Below are 26,955 nucleotides of genomic sequence, written 5' to 3' on the forward strand. Positions count from 1 at the left end.
TTTATTACAGACTCAAGGTCCAATATTTAAAAAAAAAAGTAGAAAAGAAAACACAAAACACACACAAGGGAACAAAACAAAAAAACAAACAAACAAAAAAACATTTAAATCAATACATTAAAAAAATAAAATGGTGCCAGTGAATCCACAACTTTGACTGATAACGAGTGGTACTAAACTTTATATTTGATAGGCCCGTGACAATCTCATTCTCAGAAGCATTGAGCCAGCAGATAAATTTATACATTAGATTACGTAACATGGCTTTAAATGTGTTAACTCCCACACTCACAAACATTTCACTTGCACTACGCTATCTAGGTTTCCTTAATAACATTCTCAATGCATCATTATAAGCTACTTGTAGTCTCTGTAAGCTAGACATTCAGTAATTTGTCCACAAATGTGCAGTACAGAGTGATGTATAATATGCTTTGAAGAGTGACGTCTTCACTTTGTCTGAACATGAATTAAATTTGCGTAAAAGAATATTAGCCTGCATATACAGCATGCAACGTTGTTGTTCAATGTCCTCATCATCTGTCATACGCTCAGTTATAAAATGACCAAGATATTTCACCTTTGCACACACAGCAAGGTCCTTCTCAGACAATCTAAACACTGGAAAGTTTAGACTCTTGTCTTCCTTGGTTCTACAAATCATCACAACACTATTATTATATAGAATATCATTTTCAAGACCATAAAGAACATATGGTTAAAAGCTGTTGAAGACCAGCACTACAAGGGCTAAGGACCACAAGATCATCTGCATACATAATGTGGTTCACCAAGCGGTTCCCAATCATACATCCAGTTCTACAAGCATTCAGGCAATTAGATAAATCATCCATATAAAGATTAAAAAGAACAGGGGACAATATTCCTCCTTGTCGTACACCATTGCTAACCCCAAACGGTGCAGAAACTTTATTACCCCATTTTACTCACATCATCTGGTGACCATACCAATAAGCTAAAATTCTCACGATATAGTCTGGGACCCTCCTCTGTCTCATTTTAATAAATAACTTTACATGATGCATCAATAAAACACATGAGAACTGATGAGTTTTTATCTCTACTTATTTACTATTTCCTTTAAAGCATATATGCACAAGTTAGTACCATATTTGGCCTTAAAACCAAACTGGTTATCTGTAGAGTTAATAAACACATTTATCCTATCCAGCAAGATTTTCTCTAAAATTATGGGCCTATAGTTATCAATACTACCCACCAAACCAGCTTTATCCTTAATAACTGGTACTAACAAGACAGACAACATTGAATCTGGTAACACACCATGAAACATAAAACCACTAAAACACACAGCTAAAAGGGTGGCTATCCTCTTACTACCATATTTAAGATGTTCAGCTGAGGACAATTTGAATCATTATCCTTAACATTATCAACAGTGTATAACTCATTTTGCACACAATTAAAAAGAGTACAGTAATGGAATCTCCATAACTGCAATATTTTCTACTCCAGAAACTCCTTGTAAAGTACATGGAAGAGATATCCCGCAATTATTTAACATTCTCACTTCCTTCCAAAAATCGTATTATTATTATTTATAACTTCATAGCCATAGAATCAGCTCTCAAGGTTTGTTCATTTTTACAAATAGAACAAATAGCATGCTTATACCTAGCATTAGTAAGTTTCTTATACTCAAACTCAGGCCCTTGTCTGGGTCTGCCTGCCAAAACCCATAATTTACAGGCTTCCTGTGCTTCAGCATGGTACTCTGCAACATACACTATATTGCCAAAAGTATTCGCTCACCCATCCAAATAATCAGAATCAGGTGTTCCAATCACTTCCATGGCCACAGGTGTATAAAATCAAGCACCTAGGCATGCAGACTGTTTTTACAAACATTTGTGAAAGAATGGGTCGCTCTCAGGAGCTCAGTGAATAGGATGCCACCTGTGCAACAAATCCAGTAGTGAAATTTCCTCGCTCCTAAATATTCCACAGTCAACTGTCAGCTGTATTATAAGAACGTGGAAGTGTTTGGGAATGACAGCAACTCAGCCACGAAGTGGTAGGCCACGTAAACTGATGGAGCGGGGTCAGCGGATGCTGAGGCGCATAGTGCGAAGAGGTCGCCAACTTTCTGCAGAGTCAATCGCTACAGACCTCCAAACTTCATGTGGCCTTCAGATGAGCTCAAGAAGTGCGCAGAGAGCTTCATGGAATGGGTTTCCATGGCTGAGCAGCTGCATCCAAGCCATACATCACCAATGCAATGCAAAGCGTCGGATGCAGTGGTGTAAAGCACGCCGCCACTGGACTCTAGAGCAGTGGAGATGCGTTCTCTGGAGTGACGAATCGCGCTTCTCCATCTGGCAATCTGATGGACGAGTCTGGGTTTGGCGGTTGCCAGGAGAACGGTACTTGTCTGACTGCATTGTGCCAAGTGTAAAGTTTGGTGGAGGGGGGATTATGGTGTGGGGTTGTTTTTCAGGAGCTGGGCTTGGCCCCTTAGTTCCAGTGAAAGGAACTCTGAATGCTTCAGCATACCAAGACATTTTGGACAATTCCATGCTCCCAACTTTGTGGGAACAGTTTGGAGCTGGCCCCTTCCTCTTCCAACATGACTGTGCACCAGTGACCAAAGCAAGGTCCATAAAGACATGGATGACAGAGTCTGGTGTGGAGGAACTTGACTGGCCTGCACAGAGTCCTGACCTCAACCCGATAGAACACCTTTGGGATGAATTAGAGCGGAGACTGAGAGCCAGGCCTTCTCGTCCAACATCAGTGTGTGACCTCACAAATGTGCTTCTGGAAGAATGGTCAAAAATTCCCATAAACACACTCCTAAACCTTGTGGACAGCCTTCCCTGAAGAGTTGAAGCTGTTATAGCTGCAAAGGGTGGACCGACATCATATTGAACCCTATGGATTAGGAATGGGATGTCACTTAAGTTCATATGCGAGTCAAGGCAGGTGAGCGAATACTTTTGGCAATATAGTGTACTTGCTCCATCCAGGTCTAATATTATTTACCTTATTCTTATGTCTTAAGTACAACTTACTACAATCATACAAAACATTTACAATTTTATTATACATAGAGCATAAATCCCTCCCATGATTAACATCTTTACAATTTATATCACTACACAATATTGCATCCTTAGGTAGATAAATATTACTCTGTTTCAGCATAATAAGCTAAAAGATCCCCCTTTGTAAGTCCTGACCAATCCATTTTTGCAGTATTCACATTATTTTCATTGTTCGATCTCGCTATAAAATACTCCACCTTTATCAACATAGAAACAGGTATATGATCAGTTGTTGCTGTATCACTAACATCAGTATAACTATCTTCAGGCAAGAGCACTTTACTAGACAATATGAGATTAGCATCTTGACAGAATTGAACCATATGCTTAGAAAATAATGAATTTCTGTCTGAAATGTCCGCATTCATATCCCCAATGACATATACATTAGAAGTAGTGTTACTTTCAATAAAAGAATTAATAAATGCTAATCTATTTAAATACTCATCCTCATTATAATGACTTTCATAAGGTGTATATACATTTAGGATAACAAATTCCTTGTCCTTATAAGTAAGCTGTATTGCAATACACCAGCTAACACCTAGTCTAACCACCTTCACAAGCGAGTCCAACTTTTTATTCCACAGAATAGCCACACCCCCAGGTATCCTACCTTTAATTAAACCCATACTAATATCTCTTGTTGATTCACCAGCACCATGAAAATTAATATTAAAAGAATTAAATTTTTCCAGATCTTGCATCGCTAAGAATGTCTCTTGCAAACATAAAATATCACAGTACTCTAATAGTCTGTAAACAACAAAACGGTGGGTCATATCCCCATCACTCTGGCCCACCCGCATTGACCTCATTACATTCAGCAGATACTTTAAATGAGCTGTATCTGCTATGTACAGAATCAATCTTCACCACACGACTCCACTTCGGAGAGTTTGAGGTCGATTTTAATCCACATGCTTCATCTACCGTCGCAAAACTTTCCACACTCCGATCATTCAAGTCACGAGTCGCCGCCGCCGCAACTCCCTCACCAGTGTCCACATCCAAAGCCTCCACAGGTACAGCCCACGGCGCCGAGCCATTCAGATGTGTAGCTCTATCCGTCACAGCCGAGACCTCTGGACCAACGCCACAGGCCAGATCCGCAGAACACTCCAATACACTGACTCTGTGATTAATATCCACTACGATAGCTCGCAGATCTTCACCTACATTGGCTTGTAGCTGCATTGCATGCTTCATGGAACAAAGCTCAGCAGCCAGCTGCTCCATTCTCCCAAGCAAACTTGAGACATCCATATTATTAAAAGTCACTGGCGGCAGCTCATCCAAAAAATGAGAGACAAATCTCGGTGTATTTTCACCATGTTCATTCAACACTTTAAGGCAGCATTTTATATTATTCACGTCTTTCTGTGGACCTTTATGGGAGACATTTCGCCGCGTAGTGGAGCAGAGATCAAACAGCAGCTTCTTTGAGGACTCAATCCACTCAGAATCAAACGATTTCCTCCTGGCTTAGAGTCTTAATTTTAACAGCCGTCAACAGTATTATAAATCTCAGGTTTCAATTGGCGGCGTTTAAACACAGACACAGCCCAACCTCGTGCTGCTGTAGCGTCCGCCATCTTGCCATAGTATCAACAAAACTGATCAGAACCGATCAGAAGATCAGAACATTGACTGGATCAAGAAGAAACTCTGGTTTAAAAATATATTTTATACACATCATGTAGAAAATAAATCAACAACCAATGACATTTATAATAGAGTTAAATGTATAGAGATGTTCATGGATATGCTATAAACTAGATACACTATATTGCCAAAAGTATTGGGACACCCCTCAGGTGTTCAGGTGTTGTTTTTCAGGGGTTGGGCTCGGCCCCTTAGTTCCAGTGAAAGGAACTCTTAATGCTTCAGCTTCATACCAAGACATTTTGGACAATTTCATGCTCTTTGTGGGAACAGTTTGGGGATGACCCCTTCCTGTTCCAACATGACTGCACACCAGTGACCAAAGCAAGGTCCATAAAGACATGGATGAGTGAGTTTGGTGTGGAAGAACTTCAGAAAACTACACCAGAAATCAATGATTTATAGGGCTGTCCCAAAGCTTTTGGCAATATAGTGTAGCAGCGATACCAGGAAGCTTTAACACATTACGTTATTTTATTTAAAAAATGACCTTGTTGACATATCTGGCCACATGCAGCTCAACATTCACAAGTTTCTTTAAGCTTTTTAAAATAATCCTCAATGAAAATTTAAATATATAAAAAAGTAAACAGAAATCTTTTTTAGGTTTGTTGAGTGGACACAGGTGGACACAGTCAGTATGTTGAAAGTGATGATTTCATCTTCCAGCACTATTATATAAATAAACACTTGTCAGTTAACTACAACATGATGACCAACCAGGTGTGACAGTGAAGCAGATTTCAGCACAGACCATGACCTCATCTCACCTAAAGTTAGCAACACACACACTCACATACACACACACACACACACACACACACACTGATACTGTACTGGAGCTGTGCAATGATACACTGCCATAAGGTATGATGTGTTAAATCTCCAGATCATTTAAAGAGTGTGTTTAGTGAACAGGAGTGAGTGGAGAGTGGTGGGGCTACAAAAGTCCAGTTTATCTGAGACTGCAATTTTCATCCTTCTATACCTGCTCGAGTGGACAAACCACAGAGTACCAGGTGAAACACAGGTGAAATTTTACACCTTTACACTCTATCATCATGACTACCACACATCTGGACATTTTTTCCTCTCACAGAGTCGTGTTCCTGTCCCAGTCTCAGTCCTAGCTCTTGCTCTTTTATCACACTGCACTAGATCTCTTCATCAGTTCTCACAACAGGTGTGCACTTTTAATGACACCATTACTCACTGAAGTCACATATCACACGGGCCTTTTGTTTTTCACTTAAACAAATAGCTATTTCTTCTTTTTTCCTGTTGTGTGTCATGGTGTAACAGGCCCAGAGGGATGACCCAGACGTCTCAATCCCCAGCTACACTTTTATCTCCTCCAGACATCTCCAAACCCACAGTGAGGTGCAGCAGCGTGTCCAGGCTCTGATACACACACTGGGGTTTGAAATGAATAGTGGTTTTGTGTCTGTATGAGTGTGAAAGATTCACACCTTAAATAATAACTTTAGCACCCTGTTTCAACTGGCATGCTTTAATTAAATACTAACTTCATCTCTGAAATACATTATCTCTAATGTGATAAGAATTGAAATAGTGATAAGAATTGAAATAGTGAAAGTGAGTGCATTAAATCAATAACACCATTTATAACCTGTATGTAGTTCAAAACACACATGACATAAGTATAAAGACAAACCTCTAAACAAAACCAGGATGTGATCAGTTGTGTTAATGCTGTGTGTGTGTCTGAGAGACTGTTCTGGGAATGATGGTGTTCTGAGAAACACATGTACACACTTGGGAAATACTCTAGCTGCTTTCATCATACTGCTGTAATTGGGGAAATTCTGTAATAAAGACAGCTTACTCAACTTAAGAGTACAGCAGGATCACGACAGGAGAACATGTTTGTGTAGTGGCATGGCATGTTCTGTACAAAAACACAGGAAATGACATGTTAGGCTGAATTCCAGGGGCTTTAAATGTCATCTGAAAGACAAATGTTTTATTCTCAGCATGCTATCAGAGACAGAGAGAGAGATACAACACCTGTATATTATTATTATTATTATTATTATTATTATTATTATTATTATTATTATTATAAAGTGCCATATTAATTATCTGTATTTCCCACTGTAGTGTCCCTCTAAGCCACACCCCCACCTGCCAACCTCAGCATCTCAGCTGGTCACTGTTGTGAATTGACCAAAGCAGACCAGGGGACTCTGAAGTATTGTTCAGCAGGAATGTTTTTTTGGAGATCAGAACACACTGCGGTGGTGCTGTAGTCACCGAGTCCCAGTGAAAAGGAACTTTTTCAGGTTTAAAGGCCTTGAGTGGGCAGGCCTTGAGGGTGTGACAATACAGAAGCATAGAGGTGATACTCTTAAACAGAGCATAGAATGGGAGAAAGATCCCCAGAGTCGACCCTGAACTGTTCCTGATCACTGTCTGAGTTGATCACCATTTGGTGGTGAGAGCTGGGAAATGTAAATAATTATTCAAAGAGATTTTTTAATAGATATTAGTGACCTCAAAATATGTTTTCCCACACAACCATGGCAACAAAAGATGAAATATGAAATATTCTTCCTCATCACACCGCATTCTGCTATTTGACTCGCACACATCACAGTCTATAATACTTCAGTTTATAGCACTTCAGTTCACATCTATTTCACTCCCTTTTTCTTTGATCTGGTGTTAAATCTGTGACATTTTTTCTTTTTTCTCTTTTTTTTCTTTTCGGTTTTCTCCTTGTATAGAGTATATAATATTTCTTTCTTTCTCTCTTCTATTTTTATTAGAGCAGCTGTAACACAGTAAAGCTATTCCCCCTGGGATTAATAAAGTGTCATGATGCGGTGTTCAGTGTATGTGATATTCTCCTGATTGTACCTGCAGCATCTAACACTTTATTATTGATTTCTGGAACAATGTTTAATTCAGTTTATTTGTATTGAGCTTTTAACACTGGACATAGAAGCAGCTTTACAGAAGTATAGAAACAGAGAGAACTGATAGAAGTGTAAAGTAAAGTAACTATTATCCCTAATGAGAGGTGATGGTGGTGAGGAGAAACTCCCTGAGATGATCTGGGGAAGAAACCTTCAGAGGAACCAGGCTCAGAAGAGAACCTCATACTCATCTGGGTGACACTGGACAGGAAATAATATAACAGGTTTCTGTCCATTTGAACAACTCCTTCAGTGTTTTACCTGTTCACCTTTAAACAGTTTATTCAGCTGCTGTTGATGGGTGTCCTGCCTCTCGTGCAGATAAAACCCAGTGGAGTGTGAGAGCCCTGGAGCCGTGACACAGACCGGTTCAGCTGCATTCCTGCCTCAATCCCTGCTTTGTGTTTCTGCAAACCCAACTCACGAAAGTCATGTCGGAATTCCAAATAAGAACCAGTTTCATAAAGAATTACAGCCAGTAAAATCATCAGTGCTCACCCTGTCCCTCACACTGACCACACCGATCCACAGGGACACAATGAGAGAAGGTGAAAGTCCATACACACACACACACACACACACACAGTGACCTGAACTCAGCCTGGGGCCCTGGAGCTGTAAGGAATTACCCGTTATCTGATTATCCTATAGCTGTAATAAAATCCTGTCAAATCTTTAAAATAAAAAAAATGAAGTAAATGAACTTTGATCTTCTTCCATTTAAAGGGAAATGAGCATTGTCCACGCAGTGCACTGACCTGTCCTCAGACCATCAGTGTCTCTCAATTAATCTGAATGACCTTCTCTAATGTCAGAGATGTTCTGATGTTTCAGTTTGTATCTGCTGAGAGGAAAGCTGCAGGAGCTGAGTGAGGTACAGAACATCCTCCACTGTTCACTCTGCAGTGTCTCTACACAGGTCACAGGTGTGGGAGGGGCCAAATCATTCATTATTATTAACCTCTTAACTGTTAATAATCACATTTTATTCAATATCAAGCAGAAGATGAACATTCTGTACAAATCTGAACAACAAAGTAATTTATCCTCAGTTTTTACCACTGCGTTTCCTACATCTTTATAAAGCTTTATAACACCCCCCCACCTTTATAACCCCCCCACCTTTATAACACCCCCCACCTTTATAACACCCCCACCTTTATAACACCCCCCTCACCTGTAATACACACACCCCTCACCTTTATAACACACCCCTCACCTTTATAACACACCCCTCACCTTTATAACCCATCCCTCACCGTTAATACACCCCCCCCACCTTTATAACACACCCCTCACCTTAATACACCCCCCCACCTTTAATACACACCCCTCACCTTTAATACACACCCCTCACCTTTAATACACCCCCCCCACCTTTAATACACACCCCTCACCTTTAATACACCCCCCCACCTTTATACCACACCCCTCACCTTTATACCACACCCCTCACCTTTAATACACCCCCCCACCTTTATAACACACCCCTCACCTTTAATACACACCCCTCACCTTTAATACACCCCCCCACCTTTATACCACACCCCTCACCTTTATACCACACCCCTCACCTTTAATACACCCCCCCACCTTTATAACACACCCCTCACCTTTAATACACACCCCTCACCTTTAATACACCCCCCCACCTTTATAACACACCCCTCACCTTTAATACACCCCCCCACCTTTATACCACACCCCTCACCTTTATACCACACCCCTCACCTTTAATACACCCCCCACCTTTATAACACACCCCTCACCTTTAATACACACCCCTCACCTTTAATACACCCCCCCACCTTTATAACACACCCCTCACCTTTAATACACACCCCTCACCTTTAGTTCTCACCCCTCTCCTTTCATACCCCCCCACACCTTTATAACACACCCCTCACCTTTAATACACCCCCCCACCTTTATACCACACCCCTCACCTCAATACCACACCCCTCTCCTTTAATACACCCCCCCCCCCTTATAACACACCCCACACCTGTAATACACACCCCTCACCTTTAATACACACCCCTCACCTTTAATACACCCCCTCACCTTTATACCACACCCCTCACCTTTATACCACACCCCTCACCTTTAATACACCCCCCCACCTTTATAACACACCCCTCACCTTTAATACACACCCCTCACCTTTAATACACACCCCTCACCTTTAATACATCCCCCCACCTTTATAACACACCCCTCACCTTTAATACACCCCCTCAGCTTTATAACACACCCCTCACCTTTAATACACCCCCACCTTTAATACACCCCCCACCTTTAATACACACCCCTCACCTTTAATACACCCCCCTCACCTTTATAACACACCCCTCACCTTTAATACACCCCCCACCTTTATAACACACCCCTCACCTTTATAACACACCACCCACCTTTATACCACACCCCTCACCTTTAATACACCCCCCTCACCTTTATAACACACCCCTCACCTTTAATACACCCCCCACCTTTATAACACACTCTTCACCTTTATAACACACCCATAACCCCCCCCCCCAGTTTATAACACATCCCTCACATTTATAACACCTTTATAATACACCCTTCACCCTTAACCCCCCCCACTTTAAAACACCCCTCACCCTTATAACACACCCCTCACATTTATAACACCTTTATAATACACCCTTCACCCTTAACCCCCCCCACTTTAACACACCCCTCACCCTTATAACCCCCCCCTCCCATTTATAACACCTTTATAATCCACCCTTCACCCTTACCCCCCCCCCCACTTTAAAACACCCCTCACCCTTATAACACACCCCTCACATTTATAACACCTTTATAATACACCCTTCACCCTTAACCCCCCCCACTTTAAAACACCCCTCACCCTTATAACACACCCCTCACATTTATAAAACCTTTACAACAAACCCCACCTTTATAACACCCTTATAACACCCCCAACTTTAATACTCTCCTCACCTTTACAACACACCCCTCACCTTTAAAACACACCCCCACCTTCATAACATCTTTATAACACCACCACCCCCAACTTTAACACCCCCCCCCTTCATCACACCTTTATAACACCACCCCTCACCCCTTTATAACTCTTTCTGTCTCTAATGATGTGATCTTATTTCTGAGCAATTAGCTGTACCATTATATTAAAACTGCAACTTTAGGCTGTTTAACTTATTTATCATTTCTACATCACAACATATTCATAAACATTAAAGTAAATCTCTTCTTCAGAACTTATCTTCTTTGAAATTAATAATGTTTGATTTTAATAATGTTGGTATTTTTTATATCCTGTATGTTTATGATGTCAATACTAATCACGTCTGTGTCTGCGTATGTAAATGCAGGAAGTAGCAGTGTATTTTTTCCCCTCTTAACATGTGACGCATCACTTCCTGTTTTTGTTTTGCTCCAGAAAGCGCTCGGTTGCGTGTTCAGCAGGTAAACCTCATGGCATTTGGGATCGCAGCGCAGCGGCTCCGCAGATCTCATCAGGACTCGTCACACCAGTTGTATCAGTGAGAGAGAGACGTCCCTCAGGGTAAGGACTCGGGGAATTCCACCCTTTCGTCATTAATACTATAAGAGTCGGGGTCAGTCCTCTCTAACTGCTCCAAACACGTCACACTCACCAGACGTAACCTTCCTGCTCAGGTAAGAGCTCTTCATTCTTTCTGATTAGAGTCAGGTTCTGCTGCTGTCTGGATTTCAGGAAGGGAAGTAAACAAGGTTTATGTAGAAACTGTTGTTGAAAGAGTTGTGCAAACACACTGATGTAAATTTTCCAGTGCGATGAATAAACTATCTATCTATCTATCTATCTATCTATCTATCTATCTATCTATCTATCTATCTATCTATCTATCTATCTATCTATCTATCTATCTATCTATCTAACTATCTATCTATCTATCTGTCTGTCTATATATATATATATATATATAATGTAAAGGGTCAGATCTCTACTAAAGTAAACCATTAAGGTGACCGCTCTGATCAGTAGAAACTTCCTTGATTTTTAATGGTCCTGTTTACAATAATGTTTATACCTGAAACTAGCCATAAGGCACACAGCTCCACATTCTCAACCACTAAAACAGGTTCTGTAGTACCCCCCCCCCCACACACACACACACTCACACACACACTCACACACACGTGTGCAAACACACCAGACAATAACAGGTAGGTGTTACTGACAGCCTGAACAGGAACAATCACACAGTCGGAATAAAAGGAAAAGGTCAAACAGACACATAAACAAAAGAATTCTTGTGTTTAGACTGAGGTGTGACCCGATGGTCCTTCACTCCATCACCATTCATTATTTCTGAATGAACGACATTCCGGTTTCTGAAGTTGTTTACATCCAAAACTCAGTCAAATTCCATCATATTGTACCGTAGGTTAAGAATTTAAATGGTATCATATGGAAGCAAGAGGTTTATACTTTTACGGTATTTAAAGGCAGGAAAGAATGAAAGTGTCCACACCACACTGCCTTCTGACGTGCCTCAGGCCATGTCCACCTCACCTAGGGCATAATTCCACAACATTCTAATAATTGTGGCAGAAAGTGTGTTTATTTATATATTTTCTCAAGCTGCTAGTTTTTGTGAACTGGATTTATACATTTCATATCACCTAAAGAGTTAAATGTTAAACGTCAGGGCATGTCATTAAACCGTAACCTTGTTTCTTTACAGCCAAATCATCATTTGCATAATGTTACAGCAGTTCAAATTTATTCATAATATTTTCAACTTAAAGCAGAACAGCAGCTCAGTCAGAAGGATTAAAATGCTTCAGAAACTCATTTAGTATGATGCAGTCTTTAATTCCTGTGTAGATGTGAGATTTATCATACAATTTCTTTTTCTTATTTATTAAGTGACCTTTTCTTCACTTTTTACACACCAGTATTTTCTCATTCTTTTCTCTTTTATATGCATTGTTAATTTTTAACCTTTTTTCCCACAAATAAACATTTTTCTATCCCAGTCAAACCTACAATAATAAAAATAGTTTGTGTTTTTTTCTTTGAACAGGACTCCAATGATGCCAGACCTTTTAGTCAGGGATAAGGACGTGACAGATAGCGTGGGATCTTACTCCAACCCTGAGAGATTTCTGGGGCAGAATTACAAAGAGCTAAAGAGAGATTTTGTAAAATACAATGCGAGATTCCTGGATGATAAATTTCTCCCAAACGAGAGCTCCATCGGTGAAGGGCTGCTGTCTCACTCCGAGCTGGAAAGAGTGGAGTGGATCAGACCTACGGTGAGTCAGCTGTTATAATAATAATAATAATAATAATAATAATAATAATAATGATGATGTCAATGAATTGTGTTATTCCACAAAAAGTCCCTTGTAATTGATAGGACTGAAAAATCTTCCTAAATCTTGTGATGTTGGTTAATCCGGCTCTGAAGGTTTCTTCTCCCAGGGAATGCTGTAATTAGTGTATAAATATATAAATGTCGATATTATAGGTTGACAGATAAATGTCGACCTACCTACCTACTGTCACCCCGACCTACCTCCCTACTTATCAACCTACCTACCTTCTGGCCTACCTACCTTCCTAACTACCTACCTACCGACTTACCTACTACCCAACCTACCTACCAACCTACTTACCAACTTGCCTACCTACCGACCTACCGACTTCCTGACTGACCTACCTACCGACTGACTGACCTACCTATCTACCTACTGACTGACTGACCTACCTACCAACCTAACTACCGACCTACCTACTATATGGTACTGTTACTACCTCACCATATCCCATGATTCTGTCAGGAGTCTGAGCTCACCTGTGATGTTTCTGTATTTCTTGTATTCTTCCAGTTTTACAGTTTCCTTCTTGAACACTTGATGTCAGATATTTCTGAATTGTTCATGTGATTAATTTCCACTTCTCCACTTTACAGAAAATGGTGTCTGACCCCCATCTCGTTGTAGACAGCGAGTCGAGGTTTGACCTGGCTCAGGGAGAGCTCGGTGAGTTTAACAGGCTCAGACACAGGCATGCAGAGGCTTCAGGTTGTAATGTTCACTGTGAAGGAGCTCTACTGCTCCAACACTTCTGACCAGTCAGAATCTAGAACTCAGTAAACACAGCTGTGTAAAGAAGATAAATGAATCTTCACATTTTTTCATGGATATCAGGAAACATCTTCTTTTCTGCATATTCTTCTCAGATGTTCCTCTCAGTAACAGTTTTATCTATGATACAGTTGATTGTTTAAGTTCTTGTGCATGTGATGTTCCACAGTGATGACTGGTTTGTTCTTCTCATGATCACTCTGACTCCATGTGGCTTGGACACTCTGGACTCTGTATAATAATCTCAGTATTGTACAGCATCAGTACATCCTTTCTGAGTTTATCTCCTATTTTTATTTAATGTTCTTTTAGGAAACTGCTGGTTTCTGGCTGCGATCGGTGCCATTACGTTTCAGCCAAAGATCATGGATCAGATCATCCCTGTAGGCCAGTCCTTCAGAAAGGATTATGCTGGAATATTTCATTTTAGGGTGTGTACATCAATCAGTCCTCACACACAGCACCACTGACCATTACTGATTACTCGACCCTGTGTACAGGAAATGTTAGTGTTCTGAGATGACCTCTAATTTTAATGATGTCTTTTCAGTTCTGGAGGTTTGGGAAGTGGGTGGATGTGGTGATCGATGATAAATTGCCCACGATTGACGGACAGCTGATCTTTGTTCACTGTAAAACTCGTAATGAGTTCTGGCCTGCGCTGCTGGAGAAAGCCTACGCCAAGTACGACACATTCATGTGGATTTATGTTACAGCTCTAAAATATGGTCGTGTGTGGCTCCTATACACACCTACATGGAGGTTTTGATGTGTGTGTGTGTGTTTAGAGTGTGTGGCTCCTACGCAGATCTTCATGGTGGTTTGATTTCTGAGGCTCTGTGTGATTTCATTGGAGGAGTTCATTTAACACTCAGACTGAAGCCGGATCATCCGGAGCACTGGGCTCTACTGTACCGAGCAGAACAGTACAACTCATGTATGGGCTGTGGATCACATGCAGGGGTAAACACACACACACACACACACACACACTCTATACACATACACACACACACTCTATACACACACACTCTATACACACACACACACACACACACACTCTATACACATACACACACACACTCTATACACACACACACACACACACTCTATACACATACACACACACACTCTATACACACACACACACACGCTCTATACACATACACACTCTATACACACACACACACACACGCTCTATAAACAGTACAACTCATGTATGGGCTGTGGTTCACACTCAGGGGTAAACACACACACACACACACACACACTCTATACACACACACACACACGCTCTATAAACAGTACAGCTCATGTATGGGCTGTGGTTCACACGCAGGGGTAAACACACACACACACACACTCTATACACACACACACACTCTATACACATACACACACACACTCTATACACATACACACACACACACACACGCTCTATAAACAGTACAACTCATGTATGGGCTGTGGATCACATGCAGGGGTAAACACACACACACTCTATACACATACACACACACACTCTATACACACACACACACACACACGCTCTATACACATACACACTCTATACACACACACACACACACACTCTATACACATACACACACACACTCTATACACACACACACACACACACGCTCTGTAAACAGTACAGCTCATGTATGGGCTGTGGTTCACACGCAGGGGTAAACACACACACACACTCTATACACACACACACTCTATACACATACACACACACACTCTATACACACACACACACACACACTCTATACACACACACACACTCTATACACACACACACACGCTCTATACACATACACACTCTATACACACACACACACACACACTCTATACACACACACACACACACGCTCTATACACATACACACTCTATACACACACACACACTCTATACACACACACACACGCTCTATACACATACACACTCTATACACATACACACACACACTCTATACACACACACACACACACGCTCTATACACATACACACTCTATACACACACACACACACACACACTCTATACACATACACACACACACTCTATACACACACACACACACACACACACACTCTATAAACAGTACAACTCATGTATGGGCTGTGGTTCACACGCAGGGGTAAACACACACACACACACACTCTATACACACACACACACTCTATACACACACACACACACACACACTCTATACACATACACACACACACTCTATACACACACACACACACACACACACACTCTATAAACAGTACAACTCATGTATGGGCTGTGGTTCACATGCAGGGGTAAACACACACACACACACACACTCTATACACATACACACACACACTCTATACACACACACACACACACACGCTCTATAAACAGTACAGCTCATGTATGGGCTGTGGTTCACACGCAGGGGTAAACACACACACACACACACTCTATACACACACACACACTCTATACACATACACACACACACTCTATACACACACACACACACACACTCTATACACACACACACACTCTATACACACACACACACGCTCTATACACATACACACTCTATACACACACACACACACACACACACTCTATACACATACACACACACACTCTATACACACACACACACACACACTCTATAAACAGTACAACTCATGTATGGGTTGTGGTTCACATGCAGGGGTAAACACACACACACACACACACTCTATACACACACACACACACTCTATACACACACACACTCTATATGCACACACACACACACTCTATACACATACACACACACACTCTATACACACACACTCTATATGCACACACACACACTCTATAAACAGTACAACTCATGTATGGGCTGTGGTTCACATGCAGGGGTAAACACACACACACCACACACACACACACGCTCTATACACATACACACACACACTCTATACACATACACACACACACTCTATACACACACACACTCTATACACACACACACTCTATATGCACACACACACACACACACACACACACACACACACACACACACACTCTATAAACAGTACAACTCATGTATGGGCTGTGGTTCACATGCAGGGGTAAACACACACACACACGCTCTATACACACACACACTCTATATGCACACACACACACTCTATATGCACACACACACACTCTATATGCACACACACACACACACACTCTCTAAACAGTACAACTCATGTATGGGCTGTGGTTCACACGCAGGGGTAAACACACACACACACACACTCTATACACACACACACTCTATATGCACACACACACACACACTCTATACACACACGCTCTATAAACAGTACAACTCATGTATGGGCTGTGGTTCACACGCAGGGGTAAACACACACATTACACTCTACACACACACACACACTCACTCAGTATATACACACACACACACGCACCACACACTTACTCTACACACACTCTCCAAACATACACACATTGCTGAGGTTAACTTTCTTTACTGTATCTGTTATTTTGTTCAGGCCACTTCTGCTAACACAGAGCTTCCTAACGGTATAGTGGAGGGCCACGCCTACACCGTTACTGGAGTCACCAAGGTACGAGTCTGACATGACTGCTATCTCAAATCTCTCTGCTTTAGTGCTCAGTTTACTGAACCTCTATCTCATCACACTGCCTGAGTCTGTGGGTGTGTGTGTGTGTGTGTGTATGTGTGTGTGTGTGATAGACTGCTGTGAAAGAGGAGAAATGATGAAACACAGATCTGTTAAATCTGTGGAGAGAAGTGAAGTTCAGCAATGAAGAGAGAAATAATGAAGTTCTTATTAAATGATTCTCATGAAGAGACTGGACAGAATAGTGTCGAAAAGTGTGCGATCAACACACAACACTGTTCTGCTTTCTGATGAAGTTTTCCTAAATAATTATTTTAACATCAGTTCAGTTCAGTCTATAAACATGATCACAGGTGGAGCATGTGGTCAGTCCCACTTCCTGTTTCTCCACCATGTTTGTGTCCATTTCTCACTTTTATTTGATTCTCACTCAAATAGATGAATTCTTCTGTCCCTGAAAGACAATATTTACACGTGTGTGTGTGTGTGTGTAACAGGTGATGAGTGAAGGTGAGTCGGTTAAACTGGTGCGTCTCCTGAACCCCTGGGGACGTAGAGAGTGGAAAGGTGACTGGAGTGACAGGTAGAGGAGTTTACACAGATTCATTGATGACTGAACCAGACATCTGTTTATTGTCCCTCCTTCCTCACTCAGCTGTACATCACACCACCGGACATTCTGTACCACTTCATCATTACTCATTACACCGTTTCACAACAATCATAAACCTGTTAGCTTATGTATTGTGAAATATCAGAAAAAACCCCCACACGGGAACACACACCTCCATGACTTCCTGGTACACTGTACAAGTGTGAGTCAGTGAACAACAACAATACTAACATAACTCCTCATAACACACACATCAGTGTGAACTGACCGTGAGAGTACAGTGGAACCTGGGTATGTGAATGCCCTCTCTTACAAATTTTCACCTTACTGAATTGAAATTTTGCACTAAATTAGCATCAGCATGCGAAGCATTTTCAGCACACGAATGAAGGAACCGAATGGCGACTAAGTTTAAGTTAAGTTGTCTTTATTTGTCAACATTGGCAGCTTGGTGGTACTGGGGCTTGAACCCCGATCATCCGGTCAATGACCCAGAGCCGTCCAGGAGCCGGTCAGAACTCAGCATCAGTGGAAAGCCAAGCGAAAACTGTGTGGAAGGGTCATCCCATGATACCAACACTGCCTTCAGCATGTGTTCTAAAGCTATTTGATTTTTGGTGTTTTTTTGTGGACAGATTGGTGGTGTTGGCACTCTGTTCTATTTTTAGCCCAAGCTTGTTGGCACGACTTCCTGTGAGGAGACTTGACATGGAATGCTTTGCTTGGGTCAGTTCTTTGTAAGCAGTTTACATACGCTTTGTATTGGTCATATCGGTCAGATGTTTGGGCAGCTAGAACAGATTATCTCTTACATTATTTCTGATGAAAAAAATTGCATATTGCAATTTACATCTTCACCTTAAGATCTTGCCTCCAGAACCAATTCCATTCCTGTGCTGAGGTTCCAGTGTATGAGGTGTGTGGAGATGGACATGCAGATCAGCAGCTGATTTCTGTCAAGTGTTTGAAGTTCATAAGGTTCCACTGGGTTCATGATGTTTCCTCTTCCTCTTCTCACTCTTGGAGAACACTTGCTTGTTCCAAATCCACACCTGAAATATTGTTTGAATCTAATCTTCACTATACCATAATATCCTGACCATTGACACAGACACTGTAGAGTATAAAGCTGTAGAAATGCCAGGCAGGTGTGGAGTGACATGGTCACTTTCTCATCACACCTTTATTCATTTCATTTCCTGTTTTATTCATGTCTCTGTTCCACACTGACATCCTACTCTATCCTTCAGGTCACCACTGTGGGGGTCTGTAGAACCCGAGGAACGCTCAAAGCTCTTACATAGTAAAGAAGATGGAGAGTTCTGGTGAGTCTTATTCATCCTTTCACTTGTGTTTGAGAAAAGTATTGGCACCCTTCATGAAGAACAGCATGAATTTAACACATTAAACAGCTCAGGAACATGGTGTAGTTTCACTGAAACTACACCATGTTCCTGAGCTGTTTAATGTGTTAAATTCAAAAAAATGTTATTACGTGTACACATCACTTGGAAGTTAATATTTTGTGTCTCCTGCCCTGGAGAGAAGATCAGTCCTGAGTCTCCTCCTGTAGTGTCAGATCTACAGACTCTCCTCCATGTATAACATCATCATCTATCTGAGGCGGTGTGACGTCACTCTTCACTGGGCTTCAGAGATGAGATGCTCACTGATCAACATTCATTTAGTGTTTCTTTAACTATTTCTCTCTATGTATAGTCACTCAGCTACAAGTCCTCAAGGCACATCAAACATCAGACTGAAGATCAGTCTGATCTCTGTGACTTTAACCGTGGCATGATTGCTGGTGCCAGATGGACTGGTTTAAATCTTTCAGATCTCCTGCTGGGATTTTCAACGCACCAGTATCTAGAGTTTGGGGAGAAAAAACAAACACTCAGTGAGAGACAGCTCTATGGGATATCAGTAAATAATCAAATAATCCGTCTTTTCAGCCATGGAGAGCAGGAAAGCATCTCGCAGCACAGCCTGTCAAAGCTATGCATCAGGTTCCTCTCCTGTCAGGAACAGGAATCTGAAGCTATCATGAGCACAGACTCACCCACACTGGACAGACTGAAAAAAAAATCAGCTGGTCTTGTTCCCAGTGTGGACAGCAGACAGTGAGGAGATGATCTTCTGTGAGAAATTAATCTCCACAAGTGCACCAAAACCTCAGTGATCCATCTCCAGGTGTTTTTACTCCAGATGTTTTTTCTCTACTTTTCTTACCAAACCTGCTGATGGTTTTCATGTCCAAAAAATGGTTCTCATCAGAAGACAAAATCACAATGCTGATTGGAGATGTAGTGATGGTTGGTGAAGTTGTTCAGGTGTTTTCAGGATGAGATTCCACACAGCTCCCTGAAATGAAAGAGACATAGATTTATGGAATTGTGCAGTAACTAAAAAACCAAGTGTTAAATCAATCACTTATATTTTCTTCTTGACTCCAGGAGGTCTCATCACTCCTCTTTAAAATATCACAAACGATCTGAATGAAAAACTCTTATTTGTGGAAACAATTTAAGTTTAAATTAAAAGTAAACACTAAAATATTCTGATTAAAGTGTATTATATTGTCATTAGGAAATACAGATCTTCACTCTTTGTGTTTGTCTCAAAAACATCTGGAAGCTCTTGCACTACATTCTACATTCTACACTACATTCAAAACATTGGTTTTCTTCTGTCCTCTCAGGATGTCAGTGGAGGATTTCTGCAGAAGCTTTGCTAATGTGGATATCTGCTGTCAGAGTCCAGCGTTCCTGGATGGATCATCAGAACGCAGCTGGACCACAACATGTTATGAAGGCCATTGGGACGAGAACACGGCCGGTGGATCCATGGAGAACAAGCGTAGGTGTTTATTCACAACAAACAGAGCTGCTGTACTGATGACCAGCTTCAATGTAGAAGATTAGACATGAAGATTTTCCCAACACCGTATATCAATTACTCTTTAATTATCAATCAGTTAATGAGTCGATGAGTTAATGAGTTACTGAGTTAATGAGTTATTGAATTCATAAGTTAAGTAATTAATGAGTTAATGAGTCAATGAATTAATGAATGAAGCATATCTCTGGGTCAGTGGGAATTGTGAGTAAATGAGTGCTACAAGATGATTATAATAATTTGAATCATTTCTATACTCAGAGAGTTTCTGGAAGAATCCTCAGTACAGAGTGAAGATCTCTGCTGGAGAGACGGACCGTGCTGAAGGTCAGGGGTTAAACCTGCTGGTGTCTCTGATGCAGAAACCCAACAGCAGACACAGGCACCATGTCCAGAACCATAACATCGGGTTCAGTGTTTTTGCGGTCAGTGTCTCCTTCTGTGTGTGTGTGTGTGTGTGTGTGAGTGCGTGTGTGTGTAGTTTGTGTGATTTTTGAAGTGTATGATTTGTTTATCTTCATGTTCTTTACAGGTTCCTCCAGATGTGAGTACAGTTCTATATTCCACACCTCTCAGTGTCCACTCTACACTCAAATCAGACTCAGTTCCGAGATCAGACTTGGTCAGATCTAACGTTAACCTTCACCTTCTGTTATTTCTCCCTCAGCTGAAGGATCAGAGAGCCATTCCTGCTGCCTTTTTCTCCTCCAGCGCTCCAGTGGCCAGGTCCAAGGCTCTCTCTAACAGCAGGGAGGTCACTGAGTACCTGAGACTGAAACCTGGACTCTACCTTATTGTACCTTTCACCTACAAACCCAAAGAGACCGGCTCCTTCGTCCTCACGTTGTTCTCAAAGTAAGAGCATCTCTCAAACCCTGGACACTGTGAAGTGTCCACCATGAGCATGTAGACCTGATGGTCATTTTCTTGTAGAATCTGTCCAGAATATCTGCTCCATCAGACACATGATGTAAAGTTACTTCTGTTATTTTGCACCAACGACAACAACAAAGAATCTTCAGATCATCAGGATCATTATAACACACATTTAAGACTCGCTTTCTTTTTTTTAAAAGGTAATTTAAGTGTGGAGGGGCGTGGCTTCGTAATGTGATCATTATAATCATATGGTTTAATATATCTTTAAAAATAAACCTCAGAGCTCTTCTGATTGGAAGAAAAGTGTGGATATACTAAACTAACTTTAGTATGTAGATATTTAATTGTAAAAAAATTATTATTTTTTTAAAATTTAGGTCCATACATATGAACTTTGATAACTAATAATATTAAATGATAATTAATTAATTATTAATGACTTGTTCATTGTTGTTATTGATGGTGAAGTAAGATTTTATTGTATTATTTTATAGTGTTTTGTATAAAATGACAATCCCTGTAAATTCAATTTGAAGAGAATTGAATAATTAGTGGAGACTTTAGAGTTAATGAGGTTGGGGAATATCACACTCCAAATCTTTCTGTGCTCAGACTGACATGTGGAGTATAAAACCTCAATCCTCTTCAGATCACACAGATACTTTTGTCAAATAATATACTTCAGGTTTATAGTGAAACATATTTATTTATTTATTTATTTATTTATTAAATAAATTATTATACCACTGCCTGGTGGGCTGTTGGGGTGGTGGTAGCCAATATTCCCTCTAATTTTTTACTGCGCTTAGCAAATAAAAATTTCTATGAGCGCAAACATTTAACCTGTGAGCAATTTCAGCAAAAATTTTTATATAGTCACAAAAATCAGCATGTTACCATTACCTGAGGGGCTATAGTTTGATAGAATATTTAATCAATTCTATTAACAGTTCAACAAATGTTATATTAATGAATGATCAATATTTTTAACCAAACACATTTTATTAAACCAGATTGTATTTAAAACATATACAAACAAAACAACAGTTTTAGTTCTAACAGTTTTAACAACTTTTAGTGCAATAGTGCTTCATCAGTCCTTTCTCGACTGGCCATGCAGGTCTGTGGAGATTTGGAACGTCTCTCAAAACAGCATCTGAAAACAAAGATGCATCACAATAATAAAATATTATCTGCCTGTTTTCTTTCAGTGACTACAGACCTAGTTATAGTAACTTAGCCTTTTAAATAAAGTGTAAAGCTTTTGTCAGTTAATTAACCACAATACTTAAACATAATGTAATGTATAAAGTTATATTAAAATTTATATTTCAGCAAACAGTATAAATATTGCACAAGTCAAACACATTAAATGCATGCTTTATTACTATGCATTTATTAATAATGTAGCCTACAAAACCTGTACCTTTAAAACTTCATTTTAATGGCAAGTAGCACATTATCGATCAATATTTGTTCTGGGTTTGACTTGCTCTTATTGGCGAGGTCAATACGTTTTTCTCTCGATTATCTCGACTCTCTGAGAAGCTGGTTAATTGCAGTTCCATGCATTCGATTGCACAATGCTTTCACAGCGTCAATGTGACATTTTTGTGTTAAGTGGCGTTTTAGGTAGTCAAATTTCCACTCTGTCCATGTTTTTCCGGTGGAAAACTCTCATTTGATTTTAGCTTCGGAGCAAATTTTGCACACAATCCCATTAGCTCCATAGCTTAAATATGTCAGACAATTTAACTGACTTATCGGGACCATCACTTGTACCCGTTTCAACGATTTCATTTAGCTATTCTTGCTTAAAAGTCGAACAAACCTTTTTCTTAGGCTGTTGCAGAGATGTTTCATCTTTTCGTTTTGCCATTGCTGGGTGGATGCGCATCGTCTGCGCGGTCTGAACTTGTGCTGCGCAGGACCCTCAATTAGTCTAAAGGGAGCATTGGTGGTAGCTCAGTGGTTAAGGCTCTGGGTCGTTGACTGGAAAATCGGGGTTCACACCCCAGCACTGCCAAGCTGCCACTGTTGGGCCCTTGAGCAAGGCCCTTAACCCAGAGCTGCATCATGGCTGACCCTGTACACCCGGTCTGACCCCAACCCCCAAGAATGGGATATGCAGAAAAAGAATTTCACTGTACAGTAATGTAGATGTGACAAATAAATACAACTTAAACTTAATTATTCAACCTTGCTGTAGTTGTAGCTTTCTGCTGTGGTGGGTGGAGCCAGGGGGTGGAGTCACACCAATCTGTACTATCTTAGGATTTAGATTCATTCATTTTCATGGTCCAGCTGTTACAGATGTTCCTGCTTGTATAAGATGAAGTCCCCCATAATTATGGCTCCTGCATTCAGAGTGAAGTTTATAGAGCTGAGAGTTAAACACCATGCTGTAAACATCCAGAGCTTTGAGTTTATTTTAATGATCTGTGTTTCTCTTGTTCTCACAGGACTAAACCAAACTGAAGCCAAGGCGAGACCACAGGACAGAACCAGACTCTCTGGCTGTATTTCTGTGTTGTTTGTTGATCATTTACTTGTATTTACATGTTCTCAGGTTAAACCCCTGATTCAGAAATGAAGGTATCCTCCAGTACAGCCAGTAACAGGCCAAACCCACCTGAGCCATTCACCTGAAATTACAGGCCTGAGTAATGACTAAAAGATTAACATTATTATTATTATTATTATTATTATTATTATTATTATTATTATTATTATTATATCATGAATATCTTTGAGGTTTATTTCCCAGTCATTCGCTTTTTCACAAGTCCTGCAGCTTGTCCTGTTACCATTGAAACCACAAAGAACTTAACTGTCCTTAAGCAGTGACACTGGAGACTCCTTCCACACATGTTACATAAACATCTCATCATGCCAGAGAACATCTCACTGTATCAGCACTTACACATAACCAACACTAATTATCTTCATGTGGATCGACCGTCAGAATCAAAATAATAAAATGTCTTTTAACAAAGGACACATCTGTTTGTATTCTTAATGTGCAAATAATAGCAATAACAACAACAATAATAATAACAACAATAATAATAATAATCATAATAATAATCACAAGATAGTACATTTGAGTCTAATATCGCCACCTACTGGACATTTAACATACTACAGCTTTGATGTTCAAGATTCAGGATTTTATTTGTCACATGCAGTTTCTATATACACCCAACAGCCACAACATTATGACCACCTGCCTAATATTTTGTTGGTCCCCCTTTTGCTGCCCAAACAGTCCTGACCCGTCCTGCACTGTGTATTCTGACCCCTTTCTATCAGAACCAGCATTAACTTCTTCAGCAGTTTGAGCAACAGTAGCTCATCTGTTGGATCGGATCACACGGGCCAGCCTTCACTCCCCATGTGCATCAATGAGCCTCGGCCGCCCATGACCGCTGGTTCACCACTGTTCCTTCCTTGGTCCACTTTTGATAGATACTGACCACTGCAGACCGGGAACACCCCACAAGAGCTGCAGTTTTGGAGATGCTCTGATCCAGTGGTCTAGCCATCACAATTTGGCCCTTTTGGTCAAACTCACTCAAATCCTTACACTTGTCCATTTTTCCTGCTTCTAACATCAACTTTGAGGACAAAATGTTGACTTGCTGCCTAATATATCCCACCCACTAACAGGTGCCATGATGAGGAGATACTCAGTCTGATTCACTTCACCGGTCAGTGGTCAGAATGTTATGGCTGATTGATGTATAACAAATTTATAATAAATAAGATTATTAAAAGATGATTTATCATAAAGATTTCTACATACTCAGAAATTAACATTTTTGTTTTTTATCATCTGTAATTATTAGTTTGTCATAAAAAAAACTGGTGAGGAAATGAAAAGAAATGAAATAAACACACCCTGATAATAAAATAATAAAGCCAACAACCTGTCTCTAAACGTCAACAAGACTAAAGAGATGGTTATTGACTTCAGGGGAGCACAGAGTGACTGTTCTCCGCTGTTCATCGACGGATCCTCTGTGGAGATCGTCAAGAGCACCAGATTCCTTGGTGTTCATCTGGCGGAGAACTTCACCTGGTCACTAAACACCAGCTCCATCACCAGGAAAGCCCAGCAGCACCTCTACTTCCTGAGGAGGCTGAGGAAAGCCCATCTCCCTCCCCCCATCTTGACCACCTTCTACAGAGGGACCATGGAGAGCGTCCTGAGCAGCTGCATCACTGCCTGGTTTGGGAACTGAACCGTCTCAGATCACAAGACCCTTCAGGGGACAGTGAGAACAGACACACACCCCTCACACACACTCTTACACACCCCACACACCCCTCACACACACTCTAACACACCCCACACACCCCTCAAACACACTCTTACACACCCCACACACACACTCTTACACACCCCACACACCCCTCACACACACTCTTACACACCACACACACCCCTCACACACCCCACACACCCCTCACACACACTCTTACACACCCCTCACACACACTCTAACACACCACAAACACCCCTCACACACACTCTTACACACCACACACACCCCTCACACACCCCACACACCCCTCACACACACTCTTACACACCCCTCACACACACTCTAACACACCACAAACACCCCTCACACACCCCACACACCCCTCACACACACTCTTACACACCCCTCACACACACTCTAACACACCCCACACACCCATCACACACACTCTTACACACCCCTCACACACACTCTTACACACCCCTCACACACACTCTAACACACCCCACACACCCCTCACACACACTCTTACACACCCCTCACACACACTCTTACACACACTCTTACACACCCCACACACCCCTCACACACACTCTTACACACCCCACACACCCCTCACACACACTCTTACACACACTCTTACACACCCCACACACCCCTCACACACACTCTTACACACACTCTTACACACCCGACACACCCCTCACACACACTCTAACACACCCCACACACCCCTCACACACACTCTTACACACCCCACACACCCCTCACACACACTCTTACACACCCCTCACACCCCTCACACACACTCTTACACACCCCACACACCCCACACACC

The 26,955-nt window shown here is 41.1% G+C and overlaps 2 protein-coding genes across 4 annotated transcripts in view; both read left to right on the forward strand.

Moving 5' to 3' along the window:
- Nucleotides 1–8,596, forward strand: part of dnah3 (dynein axonemal heavy chain 3) — a 115,173-nt gene extending 106,577 nt beyond the window's left edge. Inside the window, exon 61 of the mRNA XM_058398519.1 lies at nt 6,054–8,596. The gene's annotated coding sequence lies outside the window, so the exon portion shown is untranslated. The remainder of the gene's footprint in view (nt 1–6,053) is intronic.
- Nucleotides 8,597–10,920: 2,324 nt separating this feature from the next.
- On the forward strand, nt 10,921–25,716 carry LOC131351944 (calpain-2 catalytic subunit-like). Of its 3 annotated transcripts, XM_058387713.1 has the most exons (15): nt 10,921–10,925; nt 11,127–11,252; nt 12,760–12,991; nt 13,651–13,720; nt 14,138–14,256; nt 14,376–14,509; nt 14,614–14,788; nt 17,367–17,441; nt 17,957–18,042; nt 19,323–19,397; nt 20,774–20,931; nt 21,232–21,395; nt 21,503–21,514; nt 21,638–21,825; nt 24,312–25,716. In XM_058387713.1, exons 3-15 carry the CDS (start codon nt 12,767–12,769, stop codon nt 24,325–24,327), a joined length of 1,497 nt encoding a protein of 498 aa, XP_058243696.1. In that variant the 5' UTR covers nt 10,921–10,925; nt 11,127–11,252; nt 12,760–12,766; the 3' UTR covers nt 24,328–25,716. The 3 variants fall into 3 exon arrangements, with proteins under 3 accessions (XP_058243696.1, XP_058243679.1, XP_058243687.1); XM_058387696.1 differs by lacking the exon at nt 10,921–10,925 and having other exon boundaries at nt 11,129–11,365; XM_058387704.1 differs by lacking the exons at nt 10,921–10,925; nt 21,503–21,514 and having other exon boundaries at nt 11,129–11,365.
- Nucleotides 25,717–26,955: the final 1,239 nt, after the last annotated feature.

The sequence above is a fragment of the Hemibagrus wyckioides genome, linkage group LG01 (genome assembly GCF_019097595.1).
Source record: "Hemibagrus wyckioides isolate EC202008001 linkage group LG01, SWU_Hwy_1.0, whole genome shotgun sequence".
NCBI lineage: Eukaryota > Metazoa > Chordata > Actinopteri > Siluriformes > Bagridae > Hemibagrus > Hemibagrus wyckioides.

Excerpts from the sequence above, each read along its gene's own strand:
- LOC131351944 (XM_058387713.1), top strand. The coding sequence starts at position 12,767 with ATGATGCCAGACCTTTTAGTCAGGGATAAGGACGTGACAGATAGCGTG. Across the intron at positions 14,789-17,366 it reads GCTGTGGATCACATGCAGGG|GCCACTTCTGCTAACACAGA; the intron begins GTAAACACACAC and ends TATTTTGTTCAG. Across the intron at positions 18,043-19,322 it reads AAAGGTGACTGGAGTGACAG|GTCACCACTGTGGGGGTCTG; the intron begins GTAGAGGAGTTT and ends TCTATCCTTCAG.